The sequence below is a fragment of the Nicotiana attenuata genome, chromosome 1 (assembly GCF_001879085.1).
Source record: "Nicotiana attenuata strain UT chromosome 1, NIATTr2, whole genome shotgun sequence".
Classification (NCBI taxonomy): domain Eukaryota; kingdom Viridiplantae; phylum Streptophyta; class Magnoliopsida; order Solanales; family Solanaceae; genus Nicotiana; species Nicotiana attenuata.
Genome location: NC_031989.1, coordinates 31,346,944 through 31,371,978, shown reverse-complemented (window position 1 = coordinate 31,371,978; position 25,035 = coordinate 31,346,944). Strand labels below are relative to the sequence as shown.

The 25,035-nt window shown below is 35.5% G+C and overlaps 2 protein-coding genes across 2 annotated transcripts; one reads left to right on the top strand and one right to left on the bottom strand.

Moving 5' to 3' along the window:
- Window positions 5,066–10,256, bottom strand: LOC109223923. The gene is made up of 2 exons (XM_019388415.1): window positions 9,693–10,256; window positions 5,066–5,781 (listed from the first exon to the last, which is right to left on the bottom strand). The coding sequence occupies exon 1, from the start codon at window positions 10,049–10,051 to the stop codon at window positions 9,716–9,718; it is 336 nt and encodes a 111-aa protein (XP_019243960.1). The 5' UTR covers window positions 10,052–10,256; the 3' UTR covers window positions 5,066–5,781; window positions 9,693–9,715.
- LOC109223917 lies at window positions 16,266–18,195 on the top strand. The gene has a single exon (XM_019388401.1). It carries the CDS (start codon window positions 16,755–16,757, stop codon window positions 17,979–17,981), a length of 1,227 nt encoding a protein of 408 aa, XP_019243946.1. The 5' UTR covers window positions 16,266–16,754; the 3' UTR covers window positions 17,982–18,195.

The window sequence follows — 25,035 nt, the reverse complement described above, 5'->3', positions numbered from 1 at the left end:
GTAAATAATGAAATTATTCATGAAATAACTCCGCCTTATTCACCTGAGTCAAATGGAGTAGCTGAAAGGAAAAATAGAACATTGAAAGAGATGATGAACTCCATGTTAATTAGTTCTAATGCTCCTGATAACTTCTGGGGTGAAGCTATTTTATCTGCATGTCACTTACAAAATAGAATACCACATAGAAGAACTGGCAAAACTCCGTATGAATTGTGGAAGGGTTATAAACCTAACTTGAAATATTTAAAAGTGTGAGGGTGCCTTGCTAAAGTTCTTTTGCCAGAACCTAAAAAGAGAAAAATAGGTTCTAAAACTGCTGATTGCATGCTAATTGGATATGGTGAACATAGTGTTGCATATAGATTTCTTGTTTTAAAAAGTGATGTGCTTGATTGCAATACTATAATTGAGACAACGAATGCTGAGTTCATTGAATATATTTATCCATTATCTGATAAAATTTCTCATACACCTGTTGAAACAAATAATGAAATTACCTCTAATGAGGAACTGAGAAAGAGCAAAAGGCCTAGGAAAGAATATTTTTCTTACGGAAATGATTTTCAAACTTTTCTTGTCGATAATGAACCATCAAATTATTTTGAAGCTATATCTTCTTCAGATACTAAATATTGGAAAGAGGCAATAAAGTTGAAATTGATTTCATTATGAAAAATAATACATGGATATTAACTGATTTACCTCCTGGTGCAAAACCTATTGGTTGTAAATGGTTTTCCAAAATTTAATCCTGATGGATCTTTAGATAAATATAAAGCTTGGTTAGTAGCAAAAGGTTTTTCTCAAAAACAAAATATAGATTATTTTGATATATTTGCACCAGTGACTAGAATTTCTTCTATTCGAATTTTAATTGCCTTAGCTTCAATCCGTAAGCTTTTTATCCACCAAATGGATGTGAAAACTGCTTTTCTAAATGGTGATTTAGAAGAAGAGATTTATATGGTTCAAGCTGAAGGTTGTGTCATTCCTGGACAAGAAAATAAAGTTTGTAAATTAATTAAATCTCTTTATGGCCTTAAGCAAGCTCCTAAGCAGTGGTATGAGAAATTTGAACAAGTCTTACCGAGAGACGGTTTTTTTTCAGTTGAGGTGGATAAATGTGTTTATTCTAAAGTGGTAGACAATGAATATGTGATTATATGTCTGTATCTTGATGACATGCTTATAATTGGTACAAATTTTAATGTGCAAAGTACTAAATTATTTTTGTCTTTTAATTTTGATATGAAAGATTTGGGTGAAGTAAATATGATATTGGGAGTTAAAGCTATAAGGAGTGAAGATGGCATAATGTTGTCACAAGAATATTATGTTGAGAGACTTCTTAAGAAGTTTGAATATTTTAATGTCACATCTGTGAGCACCCCTTTTGATGCTAACTCTCAGTTGAAAAAAAAATAATGGTGACCCAGTTGCTCAGTCTAAATATGCTCAGATTATTGGGAGTCTGATGCATTTAATGAATTTTACAAGGCCTTATATAGCCTATGTTGTATGTAGACTGAGTAGATATACTCATAATCCCAACATAGAGCATTGGTCTGCATTAGCTAGACTAATGAAATATTTGAGAGGAACCATGAATTATGGTATCCTATATAGTGGATTTCCTTCTAGTTTAGAAGGGTACAGTGATGCAAACTGAATCTCTAATTCAGATGAGACAAAATCCACTAGTGGTTATGTATTCACCCTTGGTGGTGGTGCAATATCGTGGAAATCAGCTAAACAGACGATCATTGCTAGATCGACTGGAATCACAGTTTGTAGCTCTGGAGTTAGCTGGTTCTGAGGCTGAGTGGCTAAGAAACTTCTTAGCTAATATCCCTTTAATAAAGGACGTATTGCCTCCTGTGTCTATACATTGTGATTGCCAAGCGGCAATAGCTATAGCAAAGAATAAATCTTATAATTGTAAAAGTAGACACATGAAACTGAGACATAATGTCATAAAGCAGCTGCTGAGAGATGGAATAATTTCCATTGATTATGTGAAGTCAGAAATTAATTTGGCCGATCCTCTGACTAAACCTGTAGGAAGAAAAATAATTCTTCAAACCTCAAAAGAGATGGGGTTAAGGCCGACATATTGTCAATAGAGATGGTAACCCAACCTATGTGATTGGAGATCCCATGAAGTAGGTTCATATGGGTAATAACAAGTCAATATTGGCATTGATGCACTAAAAAAGAGAGTGCTTGACTGCTACTAATTGAGAGGCTGAGTTATAACTCTTAATGAAATTCATAGTCCTTATGGATGGTGTATTTAAAAGAAGTATACACTTGATGAATTCACCTATATGAGAGTGGAGTGGGCCGCTCCTATGAGATTTTGGCCTAGTCTCTAGAGCTCTCGTGAATAAACCAGGCACGCGCATGGCCTATTGGGCTCAAAACCGCGTTGAACAGCAAAATTATCGGGGGTCAAAATGTGATTGATAAAATCTCTGACTTACAATAAGAATTATTGGTTCATAGAAATATTATATTTCACCATTAATTCTTTGAGTTAAATTTTATTGGTCTAAGTTTGGTTCATAGTCCAGAAGACACCAAACCTATTACATTTGGACCACGCAAATCCAGCAAGTCTATTTCAAAAAGTCTTTAAAATAGTGGGGGACTGCGGCAATATTTTAAACATTTGTTGACAAATGTCTTGAAGAAGACCATGTGGAAGCCTTCAAGAAGAGATAAATGGCAAGATGCATGCAAGAGAATTGACAAATGGCAAGAAACTTGACAAATGGCAAGAAAAGCCTTAAACTTTTTTGCCTATAAAATGGTCTTCCCTTAAGCCAATTTCAATCATCAGACATCCTTCTCATACGTCTCTCTCTTCTTCCTTCCAATTCCTTTTCTATAATATTTAATTAACATTACACATTAGCTGGTCTTCCTTTTTTCCTACTAGCTGGATTTGTATAATATTTAATTTTGTTGATTCCTGTATCCTCCCTAATAGAGGTAGGCTTGTTTAATCCTGGGAAAACATTTCACATTGCTGAAATAATTTCTTAGGACAGTGCCTAGCACGACTCAAGTCAGTCCGTGTATCCGTTCACAAATAATATTATTGTAGTATTATAATCGTTATTTTCGGTGTCATTTCCCTACATTCTCTCCTCCCCTCAATTTTCCTATTCTCTGTTGCCTCTCTCCACTCAAAATTCCCGTAATTGAGAACCAAAATTCGTGGGCAATGAATCCACGCTTCATATGAAGATAATTCAGAACTTTAAAAGCAATATACTTTCTTGCCAAGTACGCATCTGAAATTCTGAATGTTGCGTTGTTTCCATAGTTGGCATATCAACTATTCGTTTTGTTTCTTACTGTAACTGTGTCCTGATAGTATAAGTTACTTAGTTGGAGGAACCTAAACTGGATGTGGCGTCCTGACTCCATGTAATCATCTTCAATCATCATTCCTCTCCAATTTGAAGAGCATTCTACATGCAACATATCAGTAAAGTTGTTGGAGGCTATATTTATGATCTGGAGATTTTGCCAGCTATTTCCTGTTGGATCACACTCAAGACTTTGAGTGAATAGATTGGAACGCAAGACTAAACTCTCAGACTGTATGAGTCACTCAACATGCACGGGAAACTATCAACAAGTCTGTTATTTCCAACATCAGGACCTCCAACAACTCGCAGCTGGCCAGGGACTTCGGCAGCTTCCCTTCTAAGCTATTCCTACTGAGCTCTAAAGTTTTTAGAGCACAACGAATTGGAACAGAGAGATGATAAATTTGTATGGTACAACTACATACAAATTAAAAAATAAATTTCGTAAAAATTTAATACAAATTTGATACATCTACAACATCATATAAACTAAAAATAAATTTTATATAACTAATTATATAATATACAACTTATTTATAACTTATCAATAACTTTCGTACATACTAAAAATAAATTTCATACAACTAACTATACAGTATACACTTATTTATAACTAATCTACAACTTATCTTCAACTTTCATACATTATTTCTACCCAGTTAAATACAACTACAATATCATACAACTTAAATATAATTTTTATACAATATGTCTTTTGTATATTTTTTATCTGATTTGTATATATTTTGTGTGTGGTGTGTGCTTCTTCCTCTCTAAAATTCCAATCAGAACTTACTCTCTTTATATAATTTTGATACATATCAACAACTTTATGTAAAAAGATAGTATTAATAACTTAAATACAAATTTTATACAACGACAAATACATTGTACAACTATTTGTCAACTTTTATACAACATTCAAATTAAAAAAGAATGTGTATATATATATATATATATATATATATATATATATATATATATATATATATATATATATATATATATATATATATATATATATATATAACTACAAGAGAATACAATTTACATACAATTATACTACAACTTTACTACAATTTCGTAAGTATATTCTATGTCATGTGTTCTTCTTCTTCGAGTTTCAATATGAAATCAAGTCTAATCTTTACCAAAATACCCTCAAAAATTAAGATATAAACTCCAAACAATATTCCCAATTGTTTGCAACAATACCCAATCCAAACAAATAATGATTTTTGAAATCCCAAATTCGATTCAAAGCTTTAAAGCTTTTTAATGGCTATCAGTGGTGGAGAGTCAAACACCTTCAACATTTATTGATTGACAATTTCAATTTGAACTCCAATTGTGCAACATGAAAGGAAATTGCTAAGTTAAAATAATTGAAATCCATTGATAAATTTCATTAAAACTATATACAACAAGAAAACATACAAAAACAGAGAACACCAAATAAATAAAAAAATTGGGGAAAAAAATAAAGAAGGAAAGTAAAGAGACGAAGAGAGAGAGAGCGGGCAAGTATAAAGGTATAAAGAAATAACTTATATTCCTTATTCAATTCCTTATTAAAGGGGTACTCATTTAAAACTTATTTGTATATAATTAATAAATTGTATATGACCTATGTAGGGAGGATAATAAGGTTTCAAATAGTGTATAGAAAGGTAAAAATCCCAATCTAAAACAATCTTTTGGAATTGCTGTAGGAAACTAAAGCAGCCGAACCAAGCAGCCCAGCAACAAATTTACAGAAAAAAACAGTGGGTACAATTGTTGGAGTCCAGCGTCACGACAACCACAAGCTGCTAGCCCATCACAAGAAGCTTCCGTTGAACCCGTACAGACTAGACTCTAGAGCCAAGCCTGGAAGGAATAATTAAGGAACTCTGAATGTGGAGCCTACAAACTCGATCCTGGCACACATTTACATGGCATGCTACACAATTATTAATAAGTTCTAAATTTCATATTCCTGAGTTGTAGATAATAATAATCTAAACTGAGGCAATCTTTCGGGCTTCACTTAACCTTACATCAAACAGAGTTGCCTACATATCCATTGAAGATTTGTTTCCTTGGTTTCCTTTTTCAATCAAACCAAAGAAGAAGTATCAAGGTGTTGAAAAAATTACAAGATTCAAATAAGAAAGATAAATCTGGAATAAAAGGAGCTTTTACAATAAGAGAACGAAAATTCACAAGTAAATCTCCATCCGTTGATGCAACAAAGTGGAAGGTTATTGTTAAGTATATGAACTGCATATCATGATCTCTAGAGTCGAGATTGGGGGATTGAAGGTCAATAATGCTTTGGCATGACAAGATTCAACGGGCATTCCAGATGGGAGATATCAAATAACCTTCCCCACACGTACATTTGAATCCATGATACCTGAAAATATCAACCAAGTTTGGTCATACTAATTATTCTCATAATCTTCCATAATTCACAGTAAAAAGCAACTTCAAGACAAGAACTGAACTAAAAAGTAAAAAATCTAACAACTTAAGGGGATTAGGTATGCCTCTCTTGGTGAAATGCTAAGGTACTCGGACTCAGGTGCGGATCTAGAGATTGGATTCTTCATGATCTAAATTTTAAGGTTCAGGTAGGGCTGGGCATATATCGGGTAAAACCGATAACCCAAACCGTTAATTGTTTATTGGGTTATCGGTACCGGGTTATTAGGTTAACGGTTCGATAACGATTTAAAAAAAATTTACTATTGGGTTATCAGTTGGGGCCTCGGTTTGCCAATTTTGTTAATGGGTTAACCGATAACCCAATAAGAATTAATAAAATTATGACTTTAGCCTTAAATATATACATATGCTAGGGCTTCAGTTCATTCTCTCCTATTCTTTCTCAACTGCATTCTTCAGTTGCTTACTCCTAGCGTAAGTCTTTATTCTTATACATTAGGCTTTTAATTTCTATAACAAAATTCATCTTCATATTGGTATTTTTGAATGTTAATGATTCTTTATTTTTTTATTTTCGTTTCTTAATTTTGTGAGCTCACGTTGTGCAGCCTATACCTACTACCAATTTCTCTTCGCACTTATCAATTCTCAATCGACAATCTTCGTCAGTTTCAGGTATATTTTTTAACATTATTCTTCTGTACAGTACGCTGAGCTTTGACAACAAGACAACATTTTCTTGCCTTCTAGGTGTTTTACATTTCTGTGTCAATATTGCCCATGCACAGATCAAGGTTTTGCTCCATGGTTTCTTTTTTCAAGTTAGGCATTTGACAAACAACATCCAGTTTATCTTGGACTGTTAGTACTATATGTTTGGACTTGTTAATTTTAAGATAAAATTGCTACTACTTTGTATTATTATTAATGTATTTGGACAACTGTTATTGAAGAATTAGTACTATTTCAGTTGTGGCCACTGGACAGAATGCAGAAATGGGTAGTATACTATATGTGAATTCTTCTCTTTTTTTGCTTAACTCGAGTGAATTGTCTTCTCTTTTCTGCTTAACTCTAGATTGAGTTATCTTATCGGGTAAACCGATAACCGAACCAATAATGATCGATAATCGATTAACCGATAACCGATATCTTATCGGTTCGGTTATCGGTTTATCAAATTTGTAAACCGATAACCGATATGCTAAACCGATAATATTCATAATCGAACCGAACCAACCGATGCCCACACCTAGGTTCAGCCGTAAGGATCCAGGTACGGTTACGGGTGGGGGGATTCGGCCAAAACTAATTCAAATATCTAGAAATAGAGTTATAAAGATATATTTAAATTATGAGACATTGTGTCGAAAAATTAAAAGGTATTCTAAGAAGGAAAAAATATTGATCAAGAGGGGAATCCGAGAAGGAGATAAAAGGAAAAGGACTGACACAAAAATTTCTATATGCACGGTATTTTTTTTGTTCAATTTCACCCTAACTTTTGTTTTGATTTCAAAAATCATTGTCTATGTCCTGAATTTCTCCGTCGATTTTGGTCAAAGTACCCAAAATTGGTTGACCAGATCCGGTTGGGATCCCACACCAACGTAGTGTCGACACGGGTGCGGCACTAAAAGTGAAGAGTCCGAGCAACTTAGGTGAAATGAGCTCACCCACCTTCGACCATGTAGGTGGAAGTTTCAATTTCCATTTTGTTTGCCCTTCTGCCTACCTTTCCCTTCCCCCTTATATTATAAAAAAGAAGAGAAAAAAAACTTAAATTGTACAGGAAAATTTAAGCTTTTAATTGTGATAGAAGCAAAATTATAGGGTCAGTTCTTTTACAGTTTATTTACCGATCCGATCAGCCTTCACAGAGTAAAACAAACTTGTAAAATGAAAGAAATCCAAACTTGCATTGTTATCCACATATCAACGTAGAGATCTATCATATTATTATATAAATCATCATTTGGAGAACCACATTAGCTCAGTCAGCTGTAGGTACTTTTCAAGATTCAGCAAAAAGTATTATCTGGATCCTCTCTATTCAGATTTAAACCCCTATATGTTTAGTTCATTGACAAAAAAAAAAAACAGAACGTTCATAATGTCCTTGACGAGAGTTGCAGCATCACAACTATAGATTGTTAAACAAGCTTTTTGATTAGAACTATAAATTGTTAAATAAGATTGATTCATTAGAAATGCAAGTTCCATGGCAGAAATGTTTTCAAACATTTTCGAACATTCAATAAATGGAAATATGCCACATATCTTTAAGATGCAGGTAATAATATGATTTCCTTTGTATGATGTTCCAAAATGAGTGGAATCTTCATATTATGATAATACCAACACCAATACTAGTATACAGTTCTGCCACGTAAAATGGAGGAGTACAAATAGAGATGGGAGGCATTAAGAAACTGGAAAAGCAAGCATAAGAAATTTGGAAAATAAAAAGAAGTATAGGATATAAACAACAAGCAAGATGTCTATTAAATGATTCGATCAGACTTATATTATTAAGGGAAAAAAGCTTATTTGAAAGACATTTAATTCTAAACGAAATGCTGGCAGGCAGTACAGCACTTAGACATATTTATCCCAGAGAGAGAGAGATTCTTATATCATAACAAATTTATTATGATGGTCAGCAATTAACCTTACTGGAAAAATTATCACTATATTTATTCCTTTTTCTACTACATATGGTCAGCATAAACTTACTATAAACAACTGTCTCAAAAGAATCTTTCACACAAACATCTTATCTGTTTTCCTCCTAATTTGAAACTTTGATGCAGGATTAGAGTCAAAGATAATCAAAAGCATCAGCATGTCGAAACAAACAGATTGATGAGCAGCGTGCGGACCTACACTTACCCAAGTTTACGAAATTTGGAATATCAATTACGGATTGCCCATAAATAGACCATTTAGATGAAGATTGATAAAAGCTAACAAAAGGCGTCAATCTTCTAACATGACTTAACCAGCAACCCTGAGGGGCTCGTATCTAATGATGGAGACTTTCAAACAACACAAACATCTAAGAAAGCCACTAAAAGCAAAGTGGACCATGGTGTATCAAGGAAGAGAAATTTGTGAATGAAACACAATCAGCTAAGCAAGGATGCCCAGATGAATTAAGACAAAGTATAACTAACATACTTGTCCTTTCATAAGTGCTGGAATTGTACAGAGGTTCCACCAAATTAAGTCTCTAACTTTCTGATTCCATTCTTACAGTTATTTTGCTCAATACACTTGTAAACTCCCCAAAAGAATAAAATTCAAAGAACAAAGTGATGTACGATTTCGCATCAGATCTCACTTATCTCCATGAAGGTCCTGATTTACAATGGTACTATTTATATACCGAAACATCCAAAAAATCATATTTATAAAATCCATAGAGTCTAAGGAATCTAGTAAGGCATAAACTACTATTCAATGACATAGAAATTAAATCACACTAATTAGTGCTTCACATGAAAAATTACAGACCAAACAACAAAATAAAGTATAGAAACACTGATTTTCTATTCTATTCATATCTTTTCCTTTAGTATAGGAAGGTTCAATTATTTTCTTTTAAAAATAATCTTATATTCAACTGCTTATTATCCATTACAACACTTCTATCCAAACATGTAACTGCTTATTAAATCAGTTTTAGCACTAAAAGTGTTTTCAGCATTTAATATTTTTCAGCTACTTCAAATTAGCTATGCCAAACGGGCTCTATATCTATTCCCCCTTATTCGGGCCCATTTCATTTCAAAAAGATCACGTCTAAAAAAAATCCTAAATTCCTTAATCACTAAATTTATAAACACTGAACCAAAAAGGTAAGGAAACAACACTTACCTAGAACAACATAATCATATTCTTCAACTGTCTTCGCCAAAAAGGCGGTGAAGGCGTGAAGCAAAGCGGCCAGTGGGGTCAAGAGCAGCTTCAGCAAGTAAGCTTTGCCTGATATGATTCATTCGCTGAACAAGTCCTTGTTGTTCTTCCTCCAGCGCAGCATTATCCTCCATGAGATCATGTATGCGATACTTTTGCCCGAGTGATCGAACGCTCAATAGAAGGATTCCAGTCATAGCGAAGAACTGTATGAAACTGTCCTTTCTCTTCATTGCGTTTGCAAAGAAGCTTAATGACTTGTTAGGGTTTTGGAAGCCGCCGGAAGCGGCGGAGCTTGGTGGTGGTATAGGAGAAGCCATTATTAGGGTTTCCTGGAGCTGCCGGGAATAATATCGCCGGAGGCTTGTAAATAATGCCCTTATTAGGAATTTGCAGCAGTCCGACGGGTCAACTGGTTAGTGATGAGTGAATGATAATGTCGAAAATGGCAATGTTTTTGTTGTTAAATTGGGTGCCGCATAAATGGCGTATTTGGTCCCCAAGCGTGACCTTTCGGTCACTTTAGTCCCAATGTAAACATGATGTTAAAAGAAACACCTTCTTGTTATATTTAATAAATTTTTAATTCCAACATTCTCTTTATGGTGGTCACGCATGACATGTTTACAACACAAATTGAATAACTAGCATAGTGTGTTTTAAAACATAACGGATACTAAGTGGGCGTTTGGACATAAGAATTATAAAATTTCAAAATAGGGTTAAAAGAAATTTTAAGTGAAAATGATATTTGAAATTTAGAGTTGTGTTTGGACATGAATATAATTTTGGGTTATTTTTGAAGTTTTGTGAGTGATTTGAGTGAAAATTTTGAAAAATAGTTTTTTGGAGTTTTTCAAATGTCCGAAAATTTCCAAAATACATCTTCAAGTGAAAATTGAAAATTTTATGAACAAACGCTGATTTCGGAAAAAGTAAAAAAATTTTGAAAAAAGGGAAAAATTTCTTATGTCCAAACGTGCCTATAAAAGTTTCAATCTTAATAACGTTAATGAGTAAACTACTTATGCGTATGTTTGAATAATTATTTTTGAACAATCCGTAGACACAAAACCACAAGGGATTATTTTTGTTATCTGATAATAGGTGAATTTGACTATAATCACACCTTAAATAATCATTTTCTTGTGTAGTTTTAATGCTAAAAGTGATGACAAAATGCTCTTATTAGTGCTTTTCATGATTTGTAGGTGATATATGTATAAAGAAGGCTAAGGAGCAGTTTTGGAGTCAAAAGTGATGAAAAAGAGGCCAACTGTGAAATTTCCCAAGTGACCCGTGCAAAAACAGGCCGAAGATTCAGAGAACTGGATCCACCGCGGTTCTACCGCGACCGCGGCAGAACCGCGGCAGGCGCAGTAAACTTCAGGGACCAAAGTGTCAATTACGGGATTTTTAGACCTAAACCCTATTTAAAACATTAGACTTCGCCCAAGAGAGGCATGTATTGATTTTTTAGGTTTCTTAGCAAGGAAAAACATTGTGAGAAAATACTCTAAACATCTTTCTTCTTTTCTTTTCTTTTGATTTTATGATGAATTCAATCTTAGTTTATTTTCCCATAGCCATGAGTAGCTAAATTCCTTGTCTAAGGCTTTGATGGAACCTATTGGGTGATGAACTTCTTGTTTATGTGAATACAAATTGCTAGTTTAATCTTTATTTGTTCAACTTCGTGTTCGTTGTAGTTAATTGACAGGATCCTCAATTAGCTGTGCCTATTTAGTGTGCATAACTTGGAAAAGAGTGCATATTTAGGGTATTGTTGAACAACACCACTCCTAAATTATTAGAGGAATCTATAATTGCGGGTTTAAAGGCGGGATTAGGAATAACGAAGCCTTGGGTGCAATCTAAATTGAATTGTGCTAAATAAAGCAAGCTAGTGTATCTCGGGAGAGTGCAATAGTAGATTACTGTAATTACTCGGGAGAGAGTTGCGGTAAGATTAGCGTTCATGATTGATAGAGATGTGTGGGTAAATTTGTATGAGCATAAACAGAAGGGATTCCATCAATAGGGGAAATCATTGCCTTAGCTTTTTCTCATAATTGTTTACAACCTTATTAATTTAGTTACAGCCATTAGTTACTTGCAAGCTAGTTGTTAAAGAACACTCAACTGAGAATTTGAATATTTGAGAAGCTGGTTCTGAAGACTTGGTGGGTCTGAAGATAGCGGTTGATAGGTTAACTATCTGTGGATTCGACCCTGGGCGTAATACTCGGGTTATATTTGCAACGTCCGCAGAGTCCTTTTTATAAGGCATAGTTGGGCGTGATCAAAAACCCCAAACAAAACGCCAATTTTCTGTTACAACGAAGAAGGAGAAGCCAAAGAAATTCTTAGCGAAACACCAATTCTTTCTCACAGTGAAGAAGAAGGTTGTGGAATTCTGAGCGATAGAGAAAAACAAAGAAGATGAACAGATAGAGATAGAGAGTGACCTATCTGTCATACTAAAGGACCGCTGATTTGACCAGCTGTCATATTGATCACACGCGTTAGCTTTTAGCCAAGGTTAGGAGCAATATGAAATGACCAGAATACCTTTAGCAGCAAGCACACATGACGACCTTCAGCTGCTTCTCTCGCTCTTCTATATATTAGTAATGAACGTCTATTTCTTTGTTCATAAAATTCAAGATCTTGAATGAGGTTGGAGCCATATAAAACAAGCGGGGAACAAAAGCATGCTCTTTGTACACAAACGTTGATAAACATGAGGACTCTTAACGGAGGTAGAAAATATTAATAGGTGATTTCTTCTTATCTGTTTAAATTTTAGTTGACAAAGTTATCCGATACCTATATTGATACTCGATGGGAGCTAACATATATCTTACGGAATTAGTCGTAGAACACCACGATTATTAAAAAAAAGAGTTAGAGGAATGCTCCTTCCTCAGTTAGAACCGACGTCGAAATAATTGAAGTGAGAAAAAACAGATGTGATGTTCTAAATTTTTCTCATGTTCATGTAAGCGCCAAATGGGAAATGGGGACCAGTGAAAGATGGAAATGGGCTGGTGGTCTGTATTAAGGTGGATTACATAAAACGGGCTGAAGCATCTCCATCGTCGGGCCTGGGCCCATGAAAATCATGTGATCACGCTCCATTTGTTTGTACCTTCCTTCAATCATGTGATACCTACACTTTATCCACCGACACTGTTACTTATCAAAGAGCTGTAAGACGTACACGTACTCCTTGTTCACTGCTGATTTGATTTGACAATTGTTTTCGTTAATGTCATATTTCTTTTGGAAAATACTATTTTAATTTAGGGAATTACATGCTCACCTTCATTTTTTCAATTGAATTAATCACTTTGTCCTTGAAGCATCAATATAAAGTTCCTTGAATTCTTATACATTTTGGACAACACACCTTAAAATTGATCATGCCAATCATGGAGACTGGAGAGGTCTAGCTAGAAAGATTTTGACAGTGAACAAGTTACAAATAGGTTTAAGGTGAATAGTCAAAGCTCACTCACGATCTTTATCTCCAGCACCTGAATCTATACAGAAATATAAATAAGTGTAATATAAATACGGGACAACATGTACTCAATAAGTAGTTCAGTGATTCGTTGGTTGTAACAACAACAATGACCCAGTAAAATCTCACTACTGGGATCTGGGGAGGGTAGTGTGTACGCAGCCTTACCCCTACCCCGAAGGAGTAGAGAGGTTGTTTCCGAAATACCCTCGGCTCAAGAAAACAAAAAGACAAAAGGAGACAATATTAATATCAACAAAAAAATCATATGAAAAACAGGAACAACATAAAATTCAGAAGAAAGATGCAAAGTAAAAGCGATAGCATTTAAATAGTTCCTGTGCTGAAAAGTGAAATAGTAAGACACAACATTACCACTAACTATCTTAGACAAAAACCCTACTAGACTGGTCTCGCAATGGTACAAAGAAAGGAAAGACTCAAACTACCTCATAACCTACAACCCTAATACTCGACCTCCACGTCTCCCTACCAGATTCGTTGGTCGTAAGTAACCTAATAATATAAATATTTCGTCGGGGAGTACTGAGGGATAGAGAGATTCACACAATTATTAATCCTTCCTTACCTTGATAAACCATTTTGGAGGGAATGACGTCTTTAATAGGGATATTTAAATAGCGTTCCATACGTAAAAACAAGAGTAGTTGTTGAATGAGAATGATTTTGATAACCATTTTACATGCATGACCTAATAAAACTCCCAAGTTTTATGGCTAATCGCTTTGTTAAGTCTGAACAAACTTTTTTGTTTTTCTTTCTTTGTCCAATTTGATGGTTAAACAACTAGAAAGAAGACAAAAAGAGAAAAAGGAAATGTTCAAGTCGTAAATATTTTGCTTTTCATTTCTCCATATTTTTCCCCAACACGAAAAGGAAAATAACGTAGACGTTTTTTTCTCCTTTCTTTCCTTTTGCCACTTCGCTACATTCAAACAATTACTGATCAAATAAAAATATTTATATCCTTGTAATACTGTAAGAGGTGCAAAAAGCGGCATAAATTTTTTCATTAAATAAGTAAAATTCATATGTTTGGCGAACATAACGTCCAATTAGATAACTTGCATGGATCGGAGCCAATGTTTTAAAAGGCGGGGGCGTGAGGCGAGGCGTTTTACCTCTGACGAGGCGAGGCGTAAGCCCTGAGACATGGGGCGTAAGTCCCATGGATCTTTAAATTTTACTAATTTCATGAATTTTTAAGATAGTATAAAATAAAAAATAATTATAAAAAGTACATTAAAATCACAGAATTATAACAAATAATATATTTAAAATATTAATAAATTATAATTCAACTATGAATAATACAAAAAGTATGACATATATCATAACAAATAGTTGCAATGTCGTTACAACTCAAACATCAAAAGTAATATATTCGATACGAAATCTTATATGTATCTCTTAAGGAGTAATGAATTTTGAAAGAATTTCGATATTATAATATGATATTTTTCTTAAAATACTCCTTTTATTTAATATGCTTTCTATTTGAAAGAGAATTTTTATAAAAACATAATTCACAATTTAAATATGATTCTCAAGCATCATTCATTTTTAAGTTTCAACAAGTTAATAAAGTGACACATAGTTCACCATACAATACCATGATAACTAATTATTTGTACATAGTTACTAGCTAATACTGAGCTATTAAATTAATAAGTATTGTATCTCGTAAACGTGAAAAAAAGTAATTATAAAAAAAATTATGGACTATTATATATTATATAGTAAAGACATAACAATAGTTAATAAATAAATACTTTTTTAAACGAAAGATTTATTTAAAATTAACTATCATAGTAGTCTTAGTGAATAACGTGCAATAATTTTTATTTTAATTATGACAAAACTCCCAACATAATAATTTATACTTAGGAAAAAAGTAATTTTGAGTAGTCAACGATTTATTTAGAAAAATTGAAGATTTACAAGGTTAGTTACATACAATTGCATAAAGTTCTATTAGGCGAGCCCAGTACGCTGGGCGTTGGGCGTGTCCGGGGCGTAAGCCCCGATGGCCGAGGCGTAAGTCTCACGGAACTAGCCCCACACATAAGCCCGGGGGCGTTTTATGAGTGCTCCGCCCCGAGGCGAGTCCCGGGCGAGTCCCAATTCTGCCTTTTAAAACAGAGATTGGAGCACAAAGAGCCATTTTTTTTATTTAAAAAAAGGACATCAACTATTTTTGCTAAAACTCGACCGTATAGTATCTAATAACCAGATCTACAACTACAACATTATAAATTCTGTTTCTATAAGCTGATCGTTGTGGAATTTGGAACAAAAATGTTAACACACGGATGCTCTTCCATAAATTTCATAAACATACAAAACAAAAAAGGAGTTTAAGAGCCCATTTGGCTATAAGAATTTTTTCACTTTTTTCTCAAAATCAGTGTTTGACCATAAAATTTTTAATTTTCACTTGAAGATATATTTTGGAATTTTTCGAAAATTTAAAAAACTCCAAAAAACTATTTTTCAAAATTTTCACGCAGATAACTAACAAAAATTCAAAAATAAACCAAAATTATATTCTTGTCCAACCATAACTTTAATTTTCAAATATCATTTTCACTTAATTTTTTTTTTTTACTTTTTTTGGAATTTTATAATTCTTATGTCCAAACGCCCACTAAATATCACCAACTTATGGTACAAAAAAATTCAGTTACAAGTAAATATCACACGAGACATGTATTTTTGTCTAAAAAAGGGACGAGTAATGTAAAATATGTCAAATTATACTCCATCACCTATGCATAACATGTTAAATTATTAATTATTTAAATCATCTATACGTGTAGAGTTATCTACACCGCGAAAATTTTACTGTGTGCGAAGTTTTAAACACGGAAAAAAAAGCTAAAATATAAGAAGTAAAACGAAAAAGTAGGAGAAATAAAATCCAACGGCCCAAAGGTCCCCACACGCATGCAAAAACAGCTCCATTTCTCCCTATTAAATCCATCCATTTCCAAGATCCTCTCTAACTCTTCCACATTTTTCTCTTCTTTCAACTTCAAACGTAAATATTATTGCCCCCCTTCATTTTTCCATGTTAGTTGAGTTTCAGATCATCTAATACCATTTCTGGGGGGGGGGGGGTGTACCTAGAAACTCAATTTCCATGGAATTTTCTTGAAAAAAAAAATTGACCTGTATTGAGTAAATTAAGAAGAAAACATCATGGAGGTAGCTAGAATTAGACAATTGTTGCTCCTTTGGTGTAGAATCAGATCTAACCGTGTTGCTCTTGTGGGTGGCAACCACACCGCTGCCAGGTTTTGCACTCGCTAAATTCTCCTCTCTTCCACCGTTGGCTTTTCCTCTCTCTCTCTCTCTCTGTTCTTATAGTTGTTAAGAATTTGTCACGTACAACTATAGGAGCACAAGGTACAATCAATTGTTGCAGAGTCTTGATTCCAAAACTGTAGAATTTTGGATTGTTTTGCTGTTGAACGATGGATTTGGGTCGTGGGTATTGCCCCAAAAAGGGAAAAGTAAAGGGGAATCAATTTCCTGGGGTTAAAATTGGGCTGAATCAAGATGCCCTTTTGATAATTAAGCTACCAGATTCGAGGGCTTTAAGGATTATGTCACGGTCTTTGTTCTTGGCAATGGTTCTTCTTACATTGCCCTCAATTGGGTCCATACTAAGAGGCTCAGTCGACGTAATCGACGTGAATTCTGATGATGTGAGGGACTTTAACATGTTGCATAATCTTTTTCGTGATTTGGGAGATGAAGGCCTTGTTAAAAAGGGCCAAAAAGGGCTCATTTTGAGCTCTGAGAATAATGATCATTTGGCGGAATATTTGGAGTTGTTGAATGACAATGTGGTTGATTTGCTGACTGATTCAGATATGGATAACAAGAATTTAATCCCAAATGAGGCGTTTGATTTTGCAATTGCATGCTCTAAATGGAACAGTAAGTTCATTGATCGTGTGCTCAAGATTGGTGGCATTGTGGTAACTCAATTGAGCAATGATCCTTTAGCTGAGCTTAAAGCTCTAGCTAACTATAGAATTGTGTACATACGACGATTCGACAAGACTATGATTGGTCTGAGGAAAATTGGGATAGTAAACGATGAGCTGAATTCGCGAAAAAAGAACATTCTTTGTGGAAGCACACCTGAGGATAAGAAAGTTGCATTGAAAGGATTAGAGGATGTGTTGTTTGAGCCACCAAGAAAGGCATTGGTGAAATCAATTTCAAGGAAGATGAAGTTTCTTCCTGAGTTGTTAGGGGATTCGCTTGAGAATTACCCGCGAAGAGTTTTCATTTCTGATGAGAAAAATGGAGTAGCAGAATGGTTTCAGAGGAACTACCCTGCAAATAATCAAGATTTTGAGATTTACAACTTGGATGTTGAAATCCAAGATTCAGAGGAATCAGGGAACGGGACGCCATTACTTGGGGCCGCAGAATGGTTAAGCAAAAATGTGAAGGAAGAGGACTATGTTGTGATGAAAGCAGAAGCAGAAGTGGTGGAAGAAATGATAAAGAAGAAGACAATATGTTTGGTGGATGAGTTGTTCTTGCACTGCAGAAATCAATTGGAAGATGATGATGATGATTATGAAGAGGAAAATGGAAGTCAGAGGAAGGCTTATTGGCAATGTTTGACATTGTATGGGAAGTTGATAGATGAAGGGGTTGCTGTGCACCAATGGTGGAGTTGAATCTAAGGAATGTGAGACACTTGGTTTAGCTTTGTATTTTTCTGAGTCTATTGTTATTGTTTTTCATTTCATGTATCAAGTGGTCATCAATGGCTTGGCTTTTCTTGTTTAATTTGAGCCATTGTTGTTTTATTGTATGTTTCTGTTGGCCAATGTTGGCATGAAGATTGTTGTGTGGTTTATTTAATATATTCATTTTCTCTCCTTTTTTTGATTTTGCTTAGTGATTGTAGTTGCTAGTTGGGATCTTTGGAATCTTCATGTTCCTATTGCTACGTGCAATACATCGAGCTTGTATTGGCTTTTAGTCCGTAAGAGATGAACCCAACCCAATACCTTTTTATAGGTTATGAGCCCACACCAAATTCTTCCTTTTTTTCCTTAAACGCGTGACAGGTCTGATACCGCCACATAGATAGTACTAGTTTTTAGATCCCTTATTTAGAAAAATGGCTAATACATACGGAGACACTTAAAGTTGGTACGTTTTTTTATTTAGACACTTAAACTCAAGGGTATTCTATTGAGCACTTATACTATCCGAAACTTATTCCAATTAAGCACTTCTTGCTGAGTTGGCACATAAAGTGAGTTTCACCCAATATAGGCGCGTGAAGACCCTAAAAATAGATTTTTTATTTTTTTTTCTTTTTTATTTCCTTCTTCTTCTCCCTCAAAAACAAAACAGATCTGAGGCAGTCCCCATCTCTTCACTGCTGGAATCCGGCGAGAGAAACCGGCGGCCTCATCCTCTCCAAAAAACCAACGAGCCCCCTCTCTTTTTTTATATACATATTTCTGACGAAAAGCAAGACCATTGGAATACCTACATTACAATGCATAATATGCTCTGGTCTGCAACCAGTACCCCCTGTTGTTCGTTCCGATTTGGGGAAGTAGTTTGGCTTTGCTCGTCTTAGTTCAAAGTTTGGCCCGCTATTAATGCTAATTTCAGCTGCACTACTTTTTGTGAATGATTTGCTATTAATGCTAATTTCAGCTGCACTACTTTTTGTGAATGATTTTCTTTTGATGTTTGCTCAAGATTTGGGGTTCTTCTTCAACCCTAAGAAATCAGTTGCACCCCATCTCATCTCAAGCCATTAATGGGGTCTTTGAAAAGCTTGAAGGTTTAAAATGGGTTACTTAATTTGATGAAAGTTTGAGAAACTAATATTGGGGTTGTCTTTGGGTCATTGTGGGGAATCTTTAGCTGAAGTTATAACAAATTTGGAGGAGTTTCTGTAAAAATTTGGATTAAAACCGTGCTTGGAACAAGAACACACATGAAAATAGTGTAGAACACACATGAACATATAGTGAAGATGCTAAGTTAAGTAGTGTTTTTAGGTTTTTTCCTTTTTTTTTTTACTCAAAATAATATATGTCCTTTTTTTTTCGTCATTCGCCAAGTCAGCAGCGAGTGCATTGCACAAACTTTGTAAGTTTGGCTGATTGTCAAAGAAGTGCTTAATTGGAATAAGTTTCGGATAGTATAAGTGCTCAATAGGAACACCCTTGAGTTTAAATGTCTAAATGAAAAATGATGCCAACTTTAAGTGTCTCCGTATATATTCGGCCTAAAAAAATAGTCGAAAATTACAAAGTTCTTAAAGTTTAGCAGTTTTAGAATCAACTCATACCCATAGTGTGAAATAAATCACCCTTTTATGTAGAGGAAAAAAACTATTGTTTCTCAGTCTCCCTCTGCATCCTTTCTGTTTCTTTGTAATAACTCCAACCTCACCATGACCTTTATGTTATAATCACGTCTTTTTCTAAAGGACCTGTAAATTTTAGATGTACTTATTGTTTAATAGAAAATAAGAATTTCGGTCAAAACTTATTTTAGAAGTACTCGGGCTACTGATAATCAAATAAAAGAATATTTTAGCAATGAAATAGGAACAAAATAAATGGTAAGGCAATCCGTTTAAAGCAAAGTAAATAAGTATATTCCAATAATAATCAGAACGTGTCCCTACAAATGTCATTTCTCCCTCTTTTATAGCTATTTCTAAGTACAACGTCTCTTCCTTCTCATAATCGAGTCATAATGAGCAATTAATGATATTAATGAAATATTATATTTGGCAATTGTAACTGTTTCATGAAGATTCTGTAACGTTTCTAATCATTCATACTCATTAATTGAAGGTTAATGAATCTGTACTTTTTGCTGTCTTGATTCATCCCATTGATATCTATTTGAATTGTAAAGAGACCTGAGCAACCGTTTATTCTTGTCTCTTAACGCCTTGCTCGTACCTATTGAGACTCGCGTCTCTTTAAGTATTCTTCTCCAGCTGTCGCTTCTCTACTGATCCACGTGTCTTGCTACGTCAGCCACATAAAATATTACAAGTGTAATATTTATTTTTCCCGATACAGATAGTCCTCCCACTTGCCAATTATTCAGCAATTGAATATTTGGGAAGTGGATCTCATTAAAGTGGGAATATTTGCCGTTGTTTCCCACATATCATTATACCCTCTTCTGAACCGACGCATCGTATGTCACTTCCATTTAATGCATGTGACACATGGTGTCCTACGATTGGTTCTGCAACTCCTCAGCGCCTTTTAAGGCTTTTTTACGGTTGCATCAATTACGAAGTGACAGTTTTCATAATGACGTTTCTATCATTACCTTTTTGTTTGACGGTTGCCTCGGAGTATAAATATGTCCTTCGTCTTTTCTTTTACGAAAAATTTTCCACATCTTGCCATTCAATACTTTCTACTTCTTCGTTCAACTATGTCTTCTCCAAATCCTGATCCTCGAAAGATCCTTATAGTAAATGAACTTCCACTTGCTCCTACCAGAAGCAGGAGAGGTGGTAGGCTGCGTAGTTTAGGGTCAATTTCCATACGAGGTTCTTCTTCTCAACCTAGTTCTACTCCTCCATCGTCTTCTAGAACTAGGGCTTCTTTTTTACATAGGTCTTCTGCTAGAAATAGGGATTCCAGCGAGCCAATTCGCGAACCTACAGTAGACGAGATTATCCCTGCTGAACTTTCTTTTTATTCTGATAGAGAGTCGATCAGAAATAAAGTCTCCTCTATGTCCTCTCATGATCGTGTCAATGTTTATCCTTCACAGATTACTGAGGGTTTGATTTCTGCTGTTCGTAGAGATTGTCATTGGAAATTTGATTTCCAAATTCTGATCCCCAATAAAAATCAAAGGATCACTTCTTTTAAAGCTGGTTTTTCTTTTGCGTATACGTATCCCTTCACATTAGAATTTAGACCTCCTATTGACCCAGTCATTATTGAATTTTGCCACTTCTTCAATGTGTGTCTAGGATAGATTGGCCCTATTGTATGGAGGGTTGTAGCATGTCTAAGGTATTTGGCTAACTTGGCTCAATTGCCTTTCACCTTTTATCATCTAATCCATCTCTACTCTCCTAAATTATTCCTTCATGGGATTTTTACTCTCGTGGCGAGGAGTAAGAGAGTTTTAGTCAGCACTGAAGACGATAAAGATCGTGGCTGGTACGCCCGATTTGTTGTTGCTCCCACGAGTGGGTTAGTGGGTGAAGAAAATATGTCCTTCCTTGAGAAGTGGAACTTTGCACGTAAGTTTTCTTTATAACTTTTATTTTTTTTCCTTTTGTAGAGCCTGTACTTCCCGTAACTATTTTACTTTTCCTTTTCAGCAACCATGGGAACTATTGAGGAGATTCCCGATTTCCGTGGTTGGGTAGAAAAATTGTTAACAATTGCTCCTATGAAAGTTAGGTCTTGGAAGTATCTTTCACATAGATTTGGTTGGAAGGTTAAGACTCACGGTAACTTTTTCTTTCACTTTCCCTTTTTTCTTCGTTATTACCTTAGAACTTGTTAACCCTTTTTTTATCAGGATTTCCCATTCGAGGTGTGAGTGCTGAGTCAATCACGGCTTCAAGGCTCTCTCTAGCAAGAGCCCAGGAGATAATCTTGAGTTCTTTATCGAAAAGAAAGGCTGATAGACTACAGGATTCTGAAGATGAAGAGGAGCGGGACGGAAGCTCATTAGTTCGTAAGCCGCGGGCTAGAAGACGTGTCATTTCGGATGACGAAGCTACTCCTCCTCCTCGTCCTATTCCTGTGATCGAGCCTGTAGAAGCTACTTTAGTGAGTTCTGATGAAGAGACGCCTGTTCCACCTCGTGACTCTACTGAACACCTCTTTTCACGTGGGTTTGACGATGAAAACCTTGACTTGGTTTCTGAGGAAGCACCTCTTGCATCTTTTCCTATGTCTGTTCCAATGGGAATCCCATTTTCCTGTTCCTACCATTGCTGTTCTGCTCCGCCCGAAGCTATTATGACTTCTTCGACCGTTCCTGCTGCCAATACTTCTCGTACTGAAATTGGTTCTTCAAGTGGAACCAGGGTAATGAAGCAAATTACCATTGAGGTTCCTGCTGATGGTAATCTTCTAAAGAAGTCATGCCAGGCTGACGTGTGGCTAAAACCCTTGATAGGTCCGGTTGAAAAGTCAAAACTGGAAAGTCATAGTTCTTTGACTTGGATGAACGACATTGTGCAATCATCATTGAAGGTATAAACTCCTCCTTTTTATCTTATATAATTTTCCTTTTAGGGATTTACCTCAATGCCACGGTTAGAAACAAGGAATCCCAAGAACTTACCTGACGACACTCCAAATGCACATTTCTCGGGATTTAACTTCATGTTGAATTTGCGGAGAATCTGAAACGTATCTGACAGGTGTTGAATATGATCCTCTGCTTGTTGTGATTTGACTAGCATATCATCTATATAAACCTCCATGGTTTTTCCCAAATGTTCTTAAAACATCTTGGTCACTAGCCTCAGATACGTGGCCCCAACATTCTTTAGACCGAATGGCATAACTTTATAACAGTAAGTCCCCCTGTCTGTAATAAAGGAAGTTTTTTCCTCATCTGGAGGATCCATCTTTATCTGGTTATATCCTGAATAGGCATCTAAAAAATTTAATAGGTCATGTCCTGCAGTAGCATCAATTAGTTGATCTATGTGTGGTAATAGAATAGAATCTTTAGGGCAAGCTTTATTTAAATCAGTATAGTCCACACAAACTCGCCACTTACCATTCTTTTTGGGCACTACTACAGTAGTGGCTAACCAATCAGGATACTTTACCTCGCGGATAGATCCGATTTTTAAGAGCTTTTGTACTTCATCTTGAATCACCTGATTCTTGAAGGACCCTTGCTTCCTTTTCTTTTGTTTGACAGGTGGATATGTTGGATCTTCATTCAGCTTATGGGTCATTACCTCCGGTGGTATACCTATCATATCTGAATGCGACCAAGCAAAGCAATCTGCGTTAGCTTTTAAAAATTCAATTAACTTACTTTTCATCTCCGGGCTGAGGTTGGCTCCAATGTAGACTTTTCTGTCCGGCCAATGTATAAACAGTACCATAGCTTCCAATTCTTCGATTGTTGTTTTGATATTTTCATTTCCTTCTGGTTCTTGAATAGTATCGGGCCTTGAGTCTACATCTGTTTGTCCGTCTACAGTTGAGGCTTGCGTTGCTAAATCCTCAACTGAGTTTTGTAATTGCTATTTTTCATCGCTTTTCGCACTTAAGTCTACCACTGAATTAATGCTTCGAGAAGCCTGTTGATCACCACGGATTTGTCGTATTCCCCATTGTGAGAAAAACTTGATAACTTGATGTAGGGTAGACGGAATAGCATCCATTTCATGAATCCACGGTTTGCCGAGAATCATATTGTACGCCATATCCATTTCTATCACTTGAAATTTGGTATCTTTGACTACTCCTTCTGCGAATGTGGTGAGTATTATCTCCCTCTTTGTTATAACACCCGAGTTGTCAAAACCAGACAAGGTTTGTGCTTTGGGTACCAATTTATCATTGGCTTGCATCTCATTTACCACTCTTAACAGACTGATATTTATGGAACTACCTGGATCAATCAAAACTCGCTTTACATTAGTATCATGTACAAGTAAAGATATTACCAGTGCATCATTGTGTAGGGTCAGCACGCCATCTGCATCAGCATCATCAAATGTTATACTATCTTTTTCCAAAACTTGACGAACTCGCTTCCCGTGGGTGATTGTGATTTTTGACACCTTTGCTACCGTGTATGTTACGCTATTGATCTCCCCCTCTACTTATGACATTAACCGTTCTTTTTGGTGATAGAGGTTTCGGCGGTTCTTGCCTATTCTTCATATATGCTTGCTTTCCCTTTTCACTAAATAATTCGGTTAAGTAACCTTGTTTTAATAGATGTTCTACTTCACCTTGTAGCAATCTGCAATCTGCCATTTTGTGACCGTGATCGTTGTGAAACTCGCACAAAAAATCGGGATTTCTCCTATTTGGGTTCGATCTCATTTCTTTTGGACATCGTACTTTATCTCCCATGCTTCTTAAAACATCCACCAACTCAGATGTGCTAACAGTAAAACTATAACCACCAATTTTTGCTTTCGAACCTCTGTCGTCATCCCGGGTGTCTCGTGTGTTTCGATCCTTCCCGTACCTTGACGACGAACCTGACTCTCTGTCCCTTGATCTAGGGTTATACCTTGGATTTTCCTGTTTTGAACGTGAATCCCTTCCTGCTGGTCACACATAAGGTTCGTACCTATTTTTACCGGACCTTTTTTCAGTTTCTGCCCGCCTTGAGCTTACTCTTTCATCTTTTTGAGACCGAGTAATGGTATCTTCTTCTATCCGCAGCTTTGTGTTGTATCTATTGTAAACATCATTCCAAGTTGTTGCAGGAAATTCTCGTAAGCTTTCTTTGAGTCTCCTTGTGGCTTCCGAGCTTTTTTCATTCAGATTACTAGCAAAAGCCATAGCTGCCCAGTTATCGGGTACACGAGGCAACATCATCCTTTCACGCTGGAATCTATCTACAATTCCCTGAGCAACTCCATATCTCCTTGTTTTATTTTGAAGATGTCCTCCATTCTTTTTTTAACTTTTTGAGCTCCCGAATGCGCTTTTATAAATGAATCTGCAAGCTCAGCAAAAGAATCAATAGAATTTTCAGGCAAAAGAGAATACC